The sequence below is a fragment of the Dendronephthya gigantea genome, unplaced genomic scaffold (assembly GCF_004324835.1).
Source record: "Dendronephthya gigantea isolate DGI-Jeju-01 unplaced genomic scaffold, DenGig_1.0 000095F, whole genome shotgun sequence".
NCBI lineage: Eukaryota > Metazoa > Cnidaria > Anthozoa > Malacalcyonacea > Nephtheidae > Dendronephthya > Dendronephthya gigantea.
Window position 1 is genome coordinate 770,855 of NW_021163105.1, and position 15,717 is coordinate 786,571.

Below are 15,717 nucleotides of genomic sequence, written 5' to 3' on the forward strand. Positions count from 1 at the left end.
CGACAATTCTCGCTAACAAGAACCTTCAGTAATATAGTTCGTGGTCATCATGCACATTGTTCGCATTTCTTGCTTTCAAAACCGTGGCGTAAACATATGGCATTCAGGAAAGCATCTGTAAAATCGATATGCTTTTAAATCTCTAAGACTTTCACCTCAGATGCACGCCGCACAATAGAAAATTTAACGAGCTGTAGACAGGATAAAACATTGTAATTATCATCGTATATCGTTCGGAGTATACTGTTTTTCTACATTGTTCATTCACTTGGCATTTCTCGATCGCGTTAAAGAAAAACTTTTTTCTCTCTCTCCCGAAGATTCTCCGAGTCTCCTTCGAAGATTTGTCTCGATACTACTCGTTTCCAATCTTCTTTTCCATTTGTAATGCTTTTGTGATATTTCTCCCTTTGGTTAGTTTTAAAATGTCATCAATCATCGTGAATTGTTTTCAACAGTTCTTCCGTCATGATTTGATACTTCCGAAGTCTTCCTCGTGTCGAGTTTAGTTTTTTCTTACAGTTTCTTTCCACTCAAATACGGTTGCAAAGGATTCATTCTCAAAGAAATGTGTGTTGCAAGTTTGTAATTATAGTTCAGATTGTTTGTGGGAATGTTATTTGGGTTTTTCGCCGTTAGGTAATTTGTCGTTCATCGTTAGTTCAAATAGAAACGATAGGAACGTGTTTACAATCTTCGACCACGGATAACTTTTCTTTTCCTGGCAAACTTCTTTAATTGTCGGAATTTTGTTGATGTGATGAGTTTTTTCATCGTCCTCAGACATTGTGTATTACTGCCACAGATGCTGTGAGAACCAACAATACTGTGTCTGTGCGTTCTCTTCACGGATCGACACCCCCATCCCCCACATCCACCTGGGAATGGCGCGAAACTCTCAGCAGTGTTGAAACACAACACAACACACGCCAATATCATTGTTAATATGAGGAGAAGTTTAGCCATAGGAGATTTTTCTTCTTTTCACTTAACGAATCGAGATACGTCCTTCGCTTGCCTTGTAAATCTTTCTATAAAACAAACCGAACAGACCTATTATCAGTTTAAAACTCTACATTCTGAAAACAGAAGAAAATTTTGAGATATCTTACTCAGACCTTCATTACGTTGTTTATTTTACATACAGTCTTTTCATCAAATTAAGGAACGTTTCACAACTCAGGGTACTAATTGAATAACATAGCCGACCAATAAACGGTCAGTTTACCTAGCAACCCTACTGTTAGCGCGGTCAACTTGAAACATAAGCTTATATCATTACTTTGAAGCAATAAAAATATTTGAAAATATTCCATCTTTCCAGCCATTACTTTCTTTAACTACTATTGAAAAACCTCAGCTTAAAAACTCACAAAAAAATTCTTGAATCATTTTGACATGCTTTGAAACGTATCTCCGAAATATTTGTTGTACAAACCACAAGTTATTACGTTTGCAAACTAAATCGTATTAAAACTTGCGTTTGGGATTTGCTCTGTTTAGAGTGTTATTGGATTCAACCGCAAAAATCAGTGAAAACGTCTTTGAGGGCAGATCGGCTAGATGTAAATTTCCTGCGTAGGATGTGTCATTGTTGAAGCAAAGTAATTTATATAACATTATATATTAATTCATAAAGTTTAAATTTGATTTTTTTACGTCAATAAACCACCTAAAAATTATGGCTAAACAGTATCTTGGTCAGTGCAAAGCCTTTCTTTATCAGCCTTGACCAACAAAGACTCTCTTTTCATTTTTTCCCAAGTGGAAAAGTGTTTAAAAAGCTTCATTCTGATTGGTCAAAATCATCCACTACAACAGTTGCAAGTGTTTAAAAAAGAAGCTTAACACAAGTATTACTTTGATAGGAGTTTATCTACTTAGTTTTATTGCAGCATTTCAGTATGGCTACTACCACACGCAAAGCTAAATGACTAAATCTGCTGTTCATGATGTAGCATGGAAACTTTTCTCAATACCGTATGACGCACTGTCTGGATTTTCCCGTGTACTAATTCCACAACTTCGGATGTGGGCCGATATTCAAAAACTTCTCGAATGTTCCTTTAATTTTTTTACTACATAGCTACTGCATAGCAATATTCCTCCATGTGATATAGTTAAATGGGTTATATCCAATAAGCTCATCGCGTTTAACTGGATTTTTAATATTGTATCAAAACGTATTAAAAAAATTAACAATTTTCACAACTTGAATTTTAGTAAGTGAAGAACGCCGGGCAACAATCTGGTATGGCTAGCTAGCTTTATATTCCTGACTTTCTTCTGTCCGAGGCACCAAGGTGCGTTTACTGTCCCATTTAGGACGAAAATGGTATAAAATATTCTCTAATTACTCTCCTGCTATGTTAATGAACACCTTCTAACATTTCATGAAGGAAACACACTTAGGAATACTGTAATATACACTTACAATTAACGTTGATTCCTTATTGAAAGATGCGTCTACTTTATTGAAAGATGCGTCTCCTTTATTGAAAGATGCGTCTGAAGAGTTCTTGTTAACACGTTGTGAATAATCTGAGACTGATCAGGTCTTGCTGTGCGTTAAATAGACGCAAGTGGGCAGCCACGTGCTCGGTCAGGAACAGAGGAATTATAAATATGGTCTATAAACTACCACATCAATATCATGTCGGAAATCTTGTGATTTGTTTTTGTGATATAATCAGGAGTACAGAGAAACACTAAACCGCATTATCTAGGTACTTAACGACCATCAATCATTTATAAATCGCCTTTTCTGGTCAATATTTAAGCTAAATGCTCCTTCTTTACAACTGTTTTATGTCTTTAGATCACGTGGTCTCGACCTTTTGCGCATAATTTGCATATTTTTCAGTGTCCACGCGCAACGGCTGTCGATTGTTAAATTTATCACTACCGTCATACATATGAACAAGCAACGTCTCTTACACGCATGTCACAATAATCCATCAACTTAAATTTTAATTAAATATTTCTACTTCAATTTAGGAGCCATTTTCTCTAATCTTTCTTAACCATTATGATTTGCAAACACCACGCCTAAATTATGTTTATTTCACGTTCTAGAAGATATTCAAATATACTTCAAAAATTTACACGGCGTGATCAATAGAGACTGTAAAAAAAACTTACATCCTTTGAATTTTTTTTTCCAAATTGTTTGTTGCAGATGGGAAAATATTTGTTGTTTATAATGAATAATGAGTGCTTTTCTCGAGACCGTTAAAATATGATTTATTGCATCAGTCACTGTGATGTTTTCGACAGGTATTGATTGCAGAATGGGAAACAGGCGGTTCAACATTCACGGAGGGTCATGATTGAGATGCTCCATTGAGCTTTCGATGAAGAACGATCAACAAATCCTGGCAACCAAACGTTTGTTGCAAGGGGTAATTCAGTTTTTATCTTTCTGTCGACCTCCTCTGGTAGAGGGTGTGTCAATTTTGTCGCTTAGTTTAGGAGCATCCTCTTTAAAAGATGTCCTTTCTTCTTCAATCTTTCCAGATATTATAAATCTCTCCGCACACACATTAATCCTGAACTTCATATTGCCTTATTCGTATTGTAGTTCTTCACAATAAATTCAACATTGGTGGTCGATAATCGTTTTAAGACCAACGACCTATTTATCTTAAATAACTGAAAGATATCAATATTTTTGTTTGTGTTGATGCGCTAAACTACATATGGACGTAATTTTCTGTTACTTATCATGTTTAAAAGATAAATTTCATTGATTTTTGAATGAATCTAACGTTTTTAATATAACAAGATGTAGACAAGTACTTGTATATAGTATTTGTATAGTGGCTAAACACATATTACAAATATATATTCGATTAACAAGGGAATCATACATTATATCCCTCTATATGAAGTAATTAAACACAACTTACTTTATCTGACTTAGTCGTCTCAATAATTAACAAACGATGTTTGTTTTTCTCCAACTAATGCAGCTGGGTCACCGGTTCACAATAAAACGTGCATGCTATACTGTACAGTATAAAACGCATTCATTACATAGCTTATATATCTTCAAGGTTTTTAATACGCAATGAAAGATATCTTGCTTAAGTAGTGCATCAGTCGAGACAAGTTGTGCAATCCTCCTACAGTACAGGCATGCATGCAGTCTATATATCCACCTTTTCATGAGTATATAGATTAAACTTTTGGCCATAGGTTGCTGCAAGGCAGAGACATTGCCGTTTAAAGATAAAATATTCGCCTGTTATTGTTGAGAAAATGAAAATTTTGATGTTAAAAAGTTTTCTAAAGTGTTCCTAGTTTTCATCGTTGCTTCTCTTACTGATCATCTCCAATATACGCAAGACCTTATTGCGTCGTTTAATCTAACTTCAATCGTGCTTTGCTTTTACAACGAAGCAAACTCTTTGCCTAAGAATTTCAGCAATTGCGACCTCTTTTCTTCCAACATTTTATAGATAAGGTTCGCGAGTGCACCATGCAGCTTTCCAACGGCAGATTTATTCTGATAAGAACTTTTAATTTCGACACTGAAGCAACCCTAGCTGCATGTGCCCTGTTTGTGCACAACTTCCAGATCAATTGCGGAATGCGTAAATAATCGTTCAGCCCCCTAGCGCCTCACGATCAACATGAAATTGCATCATAACTTGCGATTTTGTCAACTTGAATATTTTTTTAAAAAGTCAATTTGGAATGTTTGTTATTCCAGAACAAAAAATGCTGGCCTGATAAGCAAGAAATTTCTTACATTTTCTTCATTTGGAACTGAAATAATTGGTCATAAAGCTATTACATTGTCAATCATATCTCATTTCTGTTGCATAAAGGAAAAGAGAACATTTTCAAAGCGTGCATGCGGTTTAATTTGGTTGAGTCTGTTGGTCTCCCTGAGAGAAAAAGAACAATGGAATGTCCTGGGAAGAGATGTCTTATATGTAAGTCGTTAAAAGACAGGCTTCTAGATTTTCCTATCGTCTGAAGGTCAATGTTGCACTGTAGGTGCTGTGACTGATATGATAGATGGTTACATCTGGGTGGTTGCTTAGTTCGTGTGGGCGTCACATACAGACGTCTCGTTCGTCTGTGCATGCATGTGAGAAGATATATGCAAACACCGTAAAATTCCACCTCTACGGTTAAACTAAATTGCTTGAAAACAAAAAAATACCTCGGGGAAATACACAAATCTCTCTGATGTCAGGATTTTGACGATCTCAGTGATGAACCAATTGACATTTCCCTTCAATATGACGAATACGAATTAAGTTGATAAAAAAAGGTCTAAAAATATAGCTGGCAGTAGCTACAACAGATTTGTTTTCAGTTTGTAGGAGATCTGACTCATCATTAGTTAATGCATATAACCGCACTATTCACTGATTCACCTGTCCATTTCTACCTTTATGAAACATAACCGACACAGAAAAACAATATGAAAGAGACAATGACAAAAAATTTGAATTCACTTTTTAGCATCGCTGTTTCGCATCAATTGCATAGTTTTGCGACATAATTCGACTGTAATTAATTGTATCATAGACTAAATCATTTCGTTTTTCTAATGTTCTATATCTCATATCATCAAAACTGTTCGCGCTAAAGTCAAATATGGCTCGAGAAATTAGATGCATTTCGGATAAAATACAAATGGATTGATGTCTACCGGGTGGTAGACTTTCTATGAATCGATAAACAAGACTTAATTTGGTTAATTCCTGTGCTTTGCGCTCTAGGTTTTCTATGTATAGGAATATTCAATTTATGTCACAATGGGTAAGAAGGTAAAATGAGACTCGTGATAAGCCTATGAAAGCTCTAGTTCCGTTGCATGTTAAGATTATGAAAGGATATTAAATAAATACATGCAGTGCATGCCGTTGCGAGAGGTATACGTATACACAGTTTATGGGATCAGTATATAGGGAATGTTGAGATGGAACGAGATTAATGCAGTATCGTGCACTCGCTCATTTCTCAAATATACTTTCCTTATAAGAATTGCATGTGTGAAATAATGTGTGAAATAATGTGGGTGCAAGTTTCAAGTGCAATATCATACGATATCTAATCAATTACAGCCAACTAAAGCTGTATTTCAAAACAGCTGCCAAAATTGAAAGCATATCTTTTGTATTGTTCTGCCTACGCTTTCAACTCGACGTCTGCCGCTATTATGCAAAGCGCAAAAATTTAATAGAAAAATCGATAATGATATATCATGACCACCGTTACTAAAATTACTTCACAGAACGAGGCGGAAATTCTCGTCCTACGTATAAAAGTCATATCTATTGTAAAAATATCCGAGGATCAAATCATTTATCATTCATGTACAAGGATACAGGTCATAGTTTCTTCATTTTTCTCTGATGTAAATGGATCGGTGATTGTCTTATCCAGGCATACAGATTTATCTTTTATATTTATAAAACATAATGCATGCTATGGCATGATTAAGTGAATACATTCATTCAAACTGGCTGTTAATAATTGAGCAAAAAATAATTGAATTGAATGTCGCGAGGACGGAGAAACAAGATCCATACAATCAGTTTTAAGATGCTCGGTTCGTAAGCAATGTTCGGTTCGTTACTCTATATATATGAAAACAATGTAAGTTTTAATACCAATGTATAACGAGAGATCTCTCTTCCGGCACAAGCGAAAATCCTGCACAAAAAGTATGTTCGAATCGTCTATATATAGTTGTATCTTTAGAGCATGAAAATCCTTTTTTATCTTATATAAATTAGTATTCTTTTATTTTTTACTTACTGTTAAATTGTACACTCGCGCTTTCTAGTTCTTCTGCTGTGGCGCGCACCGTTCTTTGCCTAGTCTGACTTTTATGCGTTTCAATGAAAAGCAACGACTTGCTTCATCTAATATCACTCTGTCAATGAAGCTGTCTTTATATATACATCAGCGCACTTTAAGCAGGTGCAATTGAAGCCAGGAGTGTATTATTTACTGTAGGAATCGTGCATAATAGTAAGCCAATGCAAAAAGGAAATTACAAATATCGCATTAACCTGACGCGCATATAATTCAGAAGCCCACTAATTTCCACAATGCTTATCATTTTTACACGTCGGTAATATCCAACGCTCAAATATAACGCTTTATCACAACGACATTTATGTGCTTTTCATTAGCTGCGATATGGAAATGAGACGTCGACATTGAAAAGTGCAACGCTAAAGAAAATATTTGTTTTTAATAACGCTTATAAACTCTTATAATTTGACTGGTTTAAGATGGCCGAATATTCTGATGTGAATATCCATTATATCAAGAACCTTCGATCATCGGCAAAAAGTTTCTATTGATTTTGTCGACGAGATAGTTTCATATAGTTTTCTTTACTTTCAAAAATTTTATCTACCGTTGGTTTTTAATAATGCCCAAAAAACCTAATTAACATGAATTGCCAATTTATCAATTAGTATAACTTGCCAAAGCAGAATGCTTTTCAATGCATTCACGTGGCTTAACGTAATTCGCTGAACGAGCGTCAAAGTAACGTCTCGGCGTATCTCCGAGTGCTGTCCTTTTGTTGAAACTCTGACACAACTTACGCCACACTTACACTCAGAACTCAGACTTTTGCGATAGGAGAGTCGAGAGAAGGGAATTATATCGCGTCTTTATAACATGAAACGATTAAGATATTACGTTTTAGCTTACGACAGCCTTTAGCGCAATAATTTCCTGTATAAAACAGGATCGGTAAAAATTATGTCCGTACGACTATGAATATACTTCATGCAAGTCGTGCACACCTCCCGAGCTATTTCACACGACCTTACGCTTAGACGGAGATATTAATGACGAACAATTTAGAAATCGTTTAAGCCTAAGTCTAGACAATTATATAAAACTTCGTTTCCCACTTTCTATTACACTAATTTTTTCAAATCTAACAAAAGAAGATTACAGGTAAATCAATCATTGATGGCTCATGTGCTGTTCAATATTATTGTCGCTCTTATATATTTCTTAGTTGAGAACAGAATGGTTTTTAATACTCCTGTTTATGGCTATAGACGTTTGGACAAAGCAAATGAACAACTGTTCCTGTTGAGATAAATTTGGAATCTTGTGGTAACCACTAACTAGACCCATGCCAAGTTGGTTTTCAATTACCCTATTAAAATTAAAAAACCGATATACATTATATTTCCTTATGTCCTCAGCGGGGGGAGACTGACTTGTTTGATTCAGGACCCTGGTAATAGATTAAAGTAGTCAAAACAGGCATTATATAGATTACAACTCCCACTACTGGCGTGTGGACGGAAGGATAAAATACGATTACCGATCTTAATGGAGGCGGTGCTGTCTACGGTCCACTTGCTTATGGAAGATGACATTTCTTTATTTTGCATCAGTATTTTTGAATAAAATGCGGGTTTTTTCACATACAGAATGCTCGCGAAGGTATGCAGAACGTCAGCGAGTGAACATGCTTTCCGATAAACTCAATAAACAATCAGCCATAGGCGCCATATTGAAGTGGCAAAGTAAACTACATAATGACGTCAAGAACTGAATAGTTAGGGACTAAGTTGACAACATCTCCCTTTCGTACGTAATTATATGAAGCCGGAATACTGTGGTTTACGACCTCTGTGCAATCAGAATTCAGTTCATCTTAAATTTTAGATCAAAATTCGATATTATCTTATAATAATGATTAAAACTCTCAAGGTGTATCCGTTAGCCTCTATAGGTCAGCTCAACTACATGCTAACCTTGAATGGTTTTGAGATAAAACTATCATACCTTTTCTTGCGGTTATTAGAGAAATTAAGAAATATAATTGGTAAAGAAGATTGAAAAGCGCTCAGTTTGGAAACTGAATTGATATAGCTCATTGCCTCAATAGTGCTAGTATACTAAAATTAAGTGAGAGCCACTATTTTCAAAACTTACATCACTTCACTAGATTTTACTAGACATAGATATCAATCATCTTAAAATAATCTACAGGCGAATGGCGCCTTTATGTGTTGGAAACATCCAACGCAATAATAATAGTCTGTGCATTTCATTATTTTTTACCTTTATTTGTTTTCATTCCGAGAAAGCGTCTCTTCTTTGCAAACAATTAAACGTCAAACAACGGCCTCGTGTTAGCAATTATAGCAATGCTTGTCGACTGTTGATTTTTTAAATTTATCAAATTTATTTTTTTTCTTTGTTCAAGGATTTGCTAGGCGTTTACATGGCGTCCTTGCGGCTGCGTTATCCGGCATATCTCTTGCATCTAGACAACGAGTTTGAAAAAACTATATCTCTTTGATTTTCTCCTCAACCATCTTTAGAAACACGAAATATATCTGTCTTCAAAACACTCCCAGTGTTAACAGACCATAGAGCAGTATGTACACCCCACAGGACGTCTGTTCACGCGATTTTATGGATGCGCATTTTATAGTTTGGAATTCAGCAACAGTTGGCATCTACTTTGTCGGTAAAATTTATATCACTTTATCACTTACTGCTGGTAATAATAAGAATTTATTGTGTCACGTTTTGTAACTTATATTCCACTCAAGTAATCGTTTAAAGTTTGTTTTAGTATGCAAAAAGATGAAGATCATGCCGAGTTCAAAATGCTCAAAAGTTTGGGCACAATATAATCCCAACTGACTGTGACGTACATGCTACATTCCCTGGGAAGATCGTTAGAATTAATTCGTAACCTAAACATACGAAGCTCTTAGTACAAGTTAACAATCTGGAATTTGGGCAGGATTTAAATTAAAGATGATGCATCTTATGCTAATGTAATGTAATTGGTTGAGTGAACATGAAGTATCGGGAATGTATCGTTCCAGTCTTCTGCGTGCGCAAAGTTGTCATTTGCACATGGTGTTGTTTGAATTGTTGAAGTTTATATTTGATAAATTTTCTTGTTTTTCACAACTTTTTTATCACGAAATCAAGTAGAAAAATGCAAGGAGGATCACCGATAATTGTTTTAAGTATGGAATATATTACATCCTTTATCCAGCTCTGTATTTTTGATGTTTTAATGTGCGTCGTCTATGTCTTCAGATCAGTCAACAAGGCGTGAATCAGGTCGTAAAGTACAACTTGGTAATGTACAAGCCGCAAAGGTACAGCTCACAATATATTACAGTTCTGTTATAGCTTGTCAAATGATGTAGCGAAATGTAAAGTGCACTAGATCGTAAGATCTGTGGTGAGCTAGCTTGCAAATCCTCGAACATTTGTAGTAATCGTAGTATTCAATGTTATAAATTCACCTTCACAATAACATTCACAACTTTAAATGCTTATATCCTATGTTTGTTTCCTCTTGTCAATCTGGTTATATTCCCTCCAGCCCCCCTTGTTTATCTGGTTATATTCTGTTTTTTTCCCCTTTTGTCAATTTGGTACAATCCCATCTTGTTCCCTTGTCCATATCCCAATATGGATGTATCCTATATTCTTCCTTACCTTTTCAATGTTTAGACAATCGCAGATGTTATTCGAACATGCCTTGGACCCCGTGCAATGCTGAAGGTATCTGTACCAGTCTTGTAACTGCAGCTAACTTTTTACCATTACGTAAAATTCCAACAGAAATCAAAGCTATATTCGTAATTTGTAGATGTTGATGAATCCTATGGGGGGCATTGTAATGACAAATGATGGTAATGCAATATTGCGTGAGATTCAAGTCCAGCATCCTGCAGCAAAAACAATGATTGAAATCAGTCGTACTCAAGATGAGGAAGTCGGAGATGGTACTACCTCTGTTATCATCTTAGGTAAGAAAAATTTTACCTTTTTTCTCTTCACCGCCATTATTTAATCTTCTCTCTGATCTTCGACTTTACTTAATCAGCATGCCACGTCTATTTTAGCGGGTGAAATGATGTCAGTGGCAGAACAATTTCTTGAACAGCAGATGCATCCCACTGTAGTGATCGGGGCATATCGTCAAGCGCTTGAGGACATTTTGAAAATCATGAAAGAAGAAATCAGGTAGTTTATTGTGGTTTGAAACATGTTTCACAGCAAATCAAATATTAATATGCTGTGATTTTAGTCTTCCTGTTGATGTGAATGACCAGGAGCTTATGAGAAAAATTATCAAAAGTTCAGTTGGCACCAAATTTATCAATAAGTGGTAAGTGTGTGATCTTTGTTGATTTTTAATCAAATTTCTGAAATGTTTTCTGGTTCAATAGAACTAGGTTACATACAAAAATAGAATTTGATTGTGCTTGAACAACCTTGATTTTTTAAAATAGGTGCTAAATTCTAGAATTCTGTTTACAGTGGTAACCTAGTAACTTGTTTATAGTGATAACCTAATAACTTGTTTACAGTGGTAACCTAGTATCTTATTTATAGTGATAACCTAATATTTTGTTTACAGTGGTAACCTAACATCTTGTTCACAGTGGTAACCTAAGATCTTGTTTACAGTGGTAACCTAGTATCTTGTTTACAGTGGTAACTTAGCTTCTTGTTTACAGTGGTAACCTAACATCTTGTTTACAGTGGTAACCTAACATCTTGTTTACAGTGGTAATCTAAGATCTTGTTTACAGGGGTAACTTAGCTTCTTGTTTACAGTGGTAACCTAGTATCTTGTTTATAATAAAAACCTAACGTCTTGTTTACAGTGGTAACCTAGCATCTGACATTGCTTTGAAAGCTGTCAAGACTGTGTTACGAGAGGAGAATGATAAGAAAGAGATAGATATAAAAAACTATGCTAAGGTTGAGAAGGTAAAGTATTTACAATACATACACACATCCGTATATATGCTCAATGGTATTTTGCCCTAACCAAGAGCATGGGTTATTCTGTTAATATTACTTTAGGTACCAGGTGGAACATTAGAAGAATCTTGTGTATTATCTGGTATAATGTTGAATAAGGATGTAACTCATGCTAAAATGAGAAGGTGCATGTCATATTTTTTGTACTGACTCGCTTTGCTTGTTTTCATATTGAAGATAACAAGTTTGCCTTTTGCTTTAGGAAAATTCTAAATCCAAGAATAGTTTTACTGGATTGTCCTTTAGAATATAAAAAAGGAGAGAGCCAGGTGAGTTGAAATTGCATTCAATAACAACTGAACCTTGCCAGGAACCTGACAACAACATTTGTTTATTTTTTTCACTAGACTAACATGGAGCTGTCCAAGGAGGAAGACTTCACGTAGGTGATAAATGATATTTTTGATATTTTTTTCATAAATTTCTCTGATTTGTCAATTTTGCATGTATTTAGACGGGCTTTAGAGTTGGAAGAAGAGTTCGTCAAGCAAATGTGTGATGAGATTATAGCTGTTAAACCCGATTTAATTTTTACTGAGAAAGGTGTTTCAGGTATCAATAAGATTGCATTCTTCTCTTGCTTTCTACCTCAGCATTCCATTTTAGACCTAGCGCATCATTGCTTCATGAGGGTGAATATTACTTTGGTACAAATATAGATACCAGCCAATAGTTCATTATGTTAAGTATTTGGTAAAGCATCAATTATAGAGTATAGAACTGCCCCGTTCTCAAAAAATAGTATTTATGCTGGTTCTGTAAAAGTTCAATTCATGCATCGAGTAACATAAAACAAGGTAGTTCTATGGCATTCACTGTTAAGGTTTGGGTTGGCTAGGTATTCTATAATTCCTTATTCCTCCCATATCATTTTAGACCTGGCACAGCATTACCTCATGAGGGCGAATATTACAGCAATTCGTCGGGTGAAGAAGACTGATAACAACAGACTTTCAAGGTAAAGAATTCACTTCCTGAAAGTTCTTTACAAAACCTTGATAAAACCTTCTGTACCTACACTACACCTCTGTCCTTCTAGAGCTTGTGGTGCCACTATTGTTAACCGAACTGATGAGTTGCAAGAATCAGATGTCGGGACAGGAGCGGGATTGTTTGAAATTAAGAAAATTGGTGACGAGTATGTATCAAATTATTTTTTATATAATTTTATTAATGATGATAAAATATCAACATTCATTTTCTCTTTTGATTATATTTTCATTACACCCGTAATCTCACTGATCCCCGATCAAATGTCACTTATCTCAATCCTATCGTAATCCCACTGATCCCCGATCAAATCACTGATCTCAATCCTATCGTAATCACTGATCCCGATCAAATCTCACTGATCTCAATCCTATCGTATCTGATCCCGATCAAATCTCACTGATCTCCTATCGTAATCCACTGATCCCTGATCAAATGTCACTGATCTCAATCCTATCGTAATCTCACTGATCCCCGATCAAATGTCACTGATCTCAATCCTATCGTAATCTCACTGATCCCTGATCAAATGTCACTTATCTCAATCCTATCGTAATCTCACTGATCCCCGATCAAATGTCACTGATCTCAATCCTATCGTAATCTCACTGATCCCCGATCAAATGTCACTGATCTCAATCCTATCGTAATCTCACTGATCCTCGATCAAATGTCACTGATCTCAATCCTATCGTAAATCTCACTGACCCCCGATCAAATGTCACTTATCTCAATCCTATCATAATCTCACTGATCCCCGATCAAATGTCACTAATCTCAATCCTATCGTAATCTCACTGATCCCCGATCAAATGTCACTTATCTCAATCCTATCATAATCTCACTGATCCCCGATCAAATGTCACTAATCTCAATCCTATCGTAATCTCGCTGATCCTATCGTAACCTCACTGATCCCCGATCAAATGTCACTGATCTCCGATCAAATTTTACTGATCTCTACCCCAACATAATCCCACAGATTCTACCTCAACCACTCATCCCCAATCCTAACAAAATATCTGTACTATATCCATTCTAATCCATTGTAATCCCACTCTTTCCCCATTGCATCCTCCCGAGCACAACTGATCGCCATCCGACCTCGTTGCAACCTCATTGTTTCCCATCCTATCCCATTGTAGTCCTACTGATATCCTATCGTAATCCTACTTATCCCCGTTGTTTCACACGAACTTTATCGCTTCAGATATTTCTGCTTCATAACCCAGTGTAAAAACCCGAAAGCGTGCACAATCTTACTCAGAGGACCAAGCAAAGATATTCTACATGAGGTAAAGTTATCGAAGTTGGAACCTATAGACCATTCTCCTTAAGACCTAATGCTACATGAAGTTTCAATGCCTCCACAAACTAACGAGTTAGTCAAGTTTATGTACTATCAGGCTTGCATGTCTGTTGTTTCTTAGCTACTTTGAGCTTCAATTTTCACATCATTCTTGAGATTGTATAATCTCTTCTAGGTTGAACGTAATCTGCAAGATGCTATGAACGTAACTCGAAATGTTATAATGAATCCCATCCTGGTCCCAGGTGGAGGGGCTTGTGAGATGGCTGTATCACATGTACGTGTTTTATGACGATTTTCAAATTCAAATAACACTACATCGTAGTCGAATGTGAACAGATTAGAGTGCAGTATCGTAGCACGCCTAAGCAATTGTTTGATATTCTACAAAGGGACGAATAACCACCTTATTCACGGTAGTTGAATTTATTAGAAATGTGAACTTTATCTGTAGGCGTTGACGGAGAAAGCAAAGTCGGTACCAGGGATTCACCAGTGGCCTTACAAAGCCGTTGCGACTGCGTTAGAAGTGATCCCGAGAACTCTCATCCAAAACTGTGGTGGCAATGTAATTAGGACATTGACAGCGTTGAAGGTTTGTTGCTGTTAGAGGCTGTTCACACGATCCAATTTTGTTCGACTTCGCACACGATTCACTTCTGACGTATGGGATGTAGTGTATTATCGATAAAGCAATACTGAATTGGCTTCAGCGTATTTACTGCCCATAGTCATTGCAAGTCAACAGACTATAAAACATCCATCAGAAGTGAATTGGATACAACGAAATTGGATCGTGTGAACATACCTTTAGTTCAAATGTACATTACATTTACCGCCGTTTTAAAACTCCAGTGGCTTCAACTATTGTCGCGGCTATCTGAATACTGTTGAAAGCATTTCATTGTGCCATTTTATGCTTGTTTTGAAGGCTAAACACGCGACACCAGGGAACCATACTTGGGGAGTGAATGGTGAAACAGGAAAACTACAAGATATGAAAGAACTGGGAGTCTGGGATACTTATTCAGTCAAGGCCCAGACGGTTAAGACGGCCATAGAGGTATAAAAAGGCAAAACCGCTGGCTTTGAGGCAATGCAATTCAATTTTCATTTCGTTGAAACATTTTTTCTAATATTTTCAGACGGCCATATTGTTGCTACGTATTGATGATATTGTATCTGGTACAAAGAAAAGTGAGGGACGACGGGGACACTCGGGTGCTCAGCCTACAGATGCCTCGTTAGCGGAATATATATTTATTACCATATAAGAGAGCACATGAACCGCTTAACTCGGATTAAGGACAGTCCTGACTGTACCTCAATATTTTGATGTGCTAAAGAAACCCCGGTTAAGATACTAAATATTAATAAATACATTATTAACAAAGATTTTGCAGTGCTGTTCTTCAAAAATGAATCACCGCTACACAGACTTATGTTACAGAGTACAGAAAAAAATTGTTATTGTTATTCTAGTTCTTTAGCCTGTTTGGAGAAGAAAACTTCATTCTCCGTGAAGATTTGTCACCTTTTCATTTTGAGTCATGGCCTAATTTAGCAATAGTTAATCAGCTTATGGTTTATATTAGACGATCAAA

At 36.1% G+C, this 15,717-nt stretch overlaps 1 protein-coding gene across 1 annotated transcript; it reads left to right on the forward strand.

The window, feature by feature from the left end:
• The first annotated feature begins 9,865 nt into the window (after positions 1-9,865).
• Positions 9,866-15,387, forward strand: LOC114533829 (T-complex protein 1 subunit gamma-like). Its single transcript, XM_028555436.1, has 18 exons — positions 9,866-9,995; positions 10,069-10,130; positions 10,492-10,542; positions 10,631-10,790; positions 10,887-11,007; positions 11,072-11,152; positions 11,655-11,760; positions 11,857-11,939; positions 12,017-12,083; positions 12,162-12,196; positions 12,269-12,366; positions 12,691-12,772; positions 12,854-12,952; positions 14,015-14,099; positions 14,289-14,390; positions 14,568-14,708; positions 15,045-15,176; positions 15,259-15,387. The coding sequence occupies exons 1-18, from the start codon at positions 9,965-9,967 to the stop codon at positions 15,385-15,387; spliced, it is 1,665 nt and encodes a 554-aa protein (XP_028411237.1). The 5' UTR covers positions 9,866-9,964.
• The last annotated feature ends 330 nt before the right edge of the window (positions 15,388-15,717 follow it).

Coding starts and splice junctions, on each gene's coding strand:
- LOC114533829 (XM_028555436.1), top strand. CDS start 9,965: ATGCAAGGAGGATCACCGATAATTGTTTTAA. Junction 11,008..11,071: donor ATCATGAAAGAAGAAATCAG/GTAGTTTATTGT, acceptor CTGTGATTTTAG/TCTTCCTGTTGATGTGAATG. Junction 12,953..14,014: donor ATTAAGAAAATTGGTGACGA/GTATGTATCAAA, acceptor TTATCGCTTCAG/ATATTTCTGCTTCATAACCC.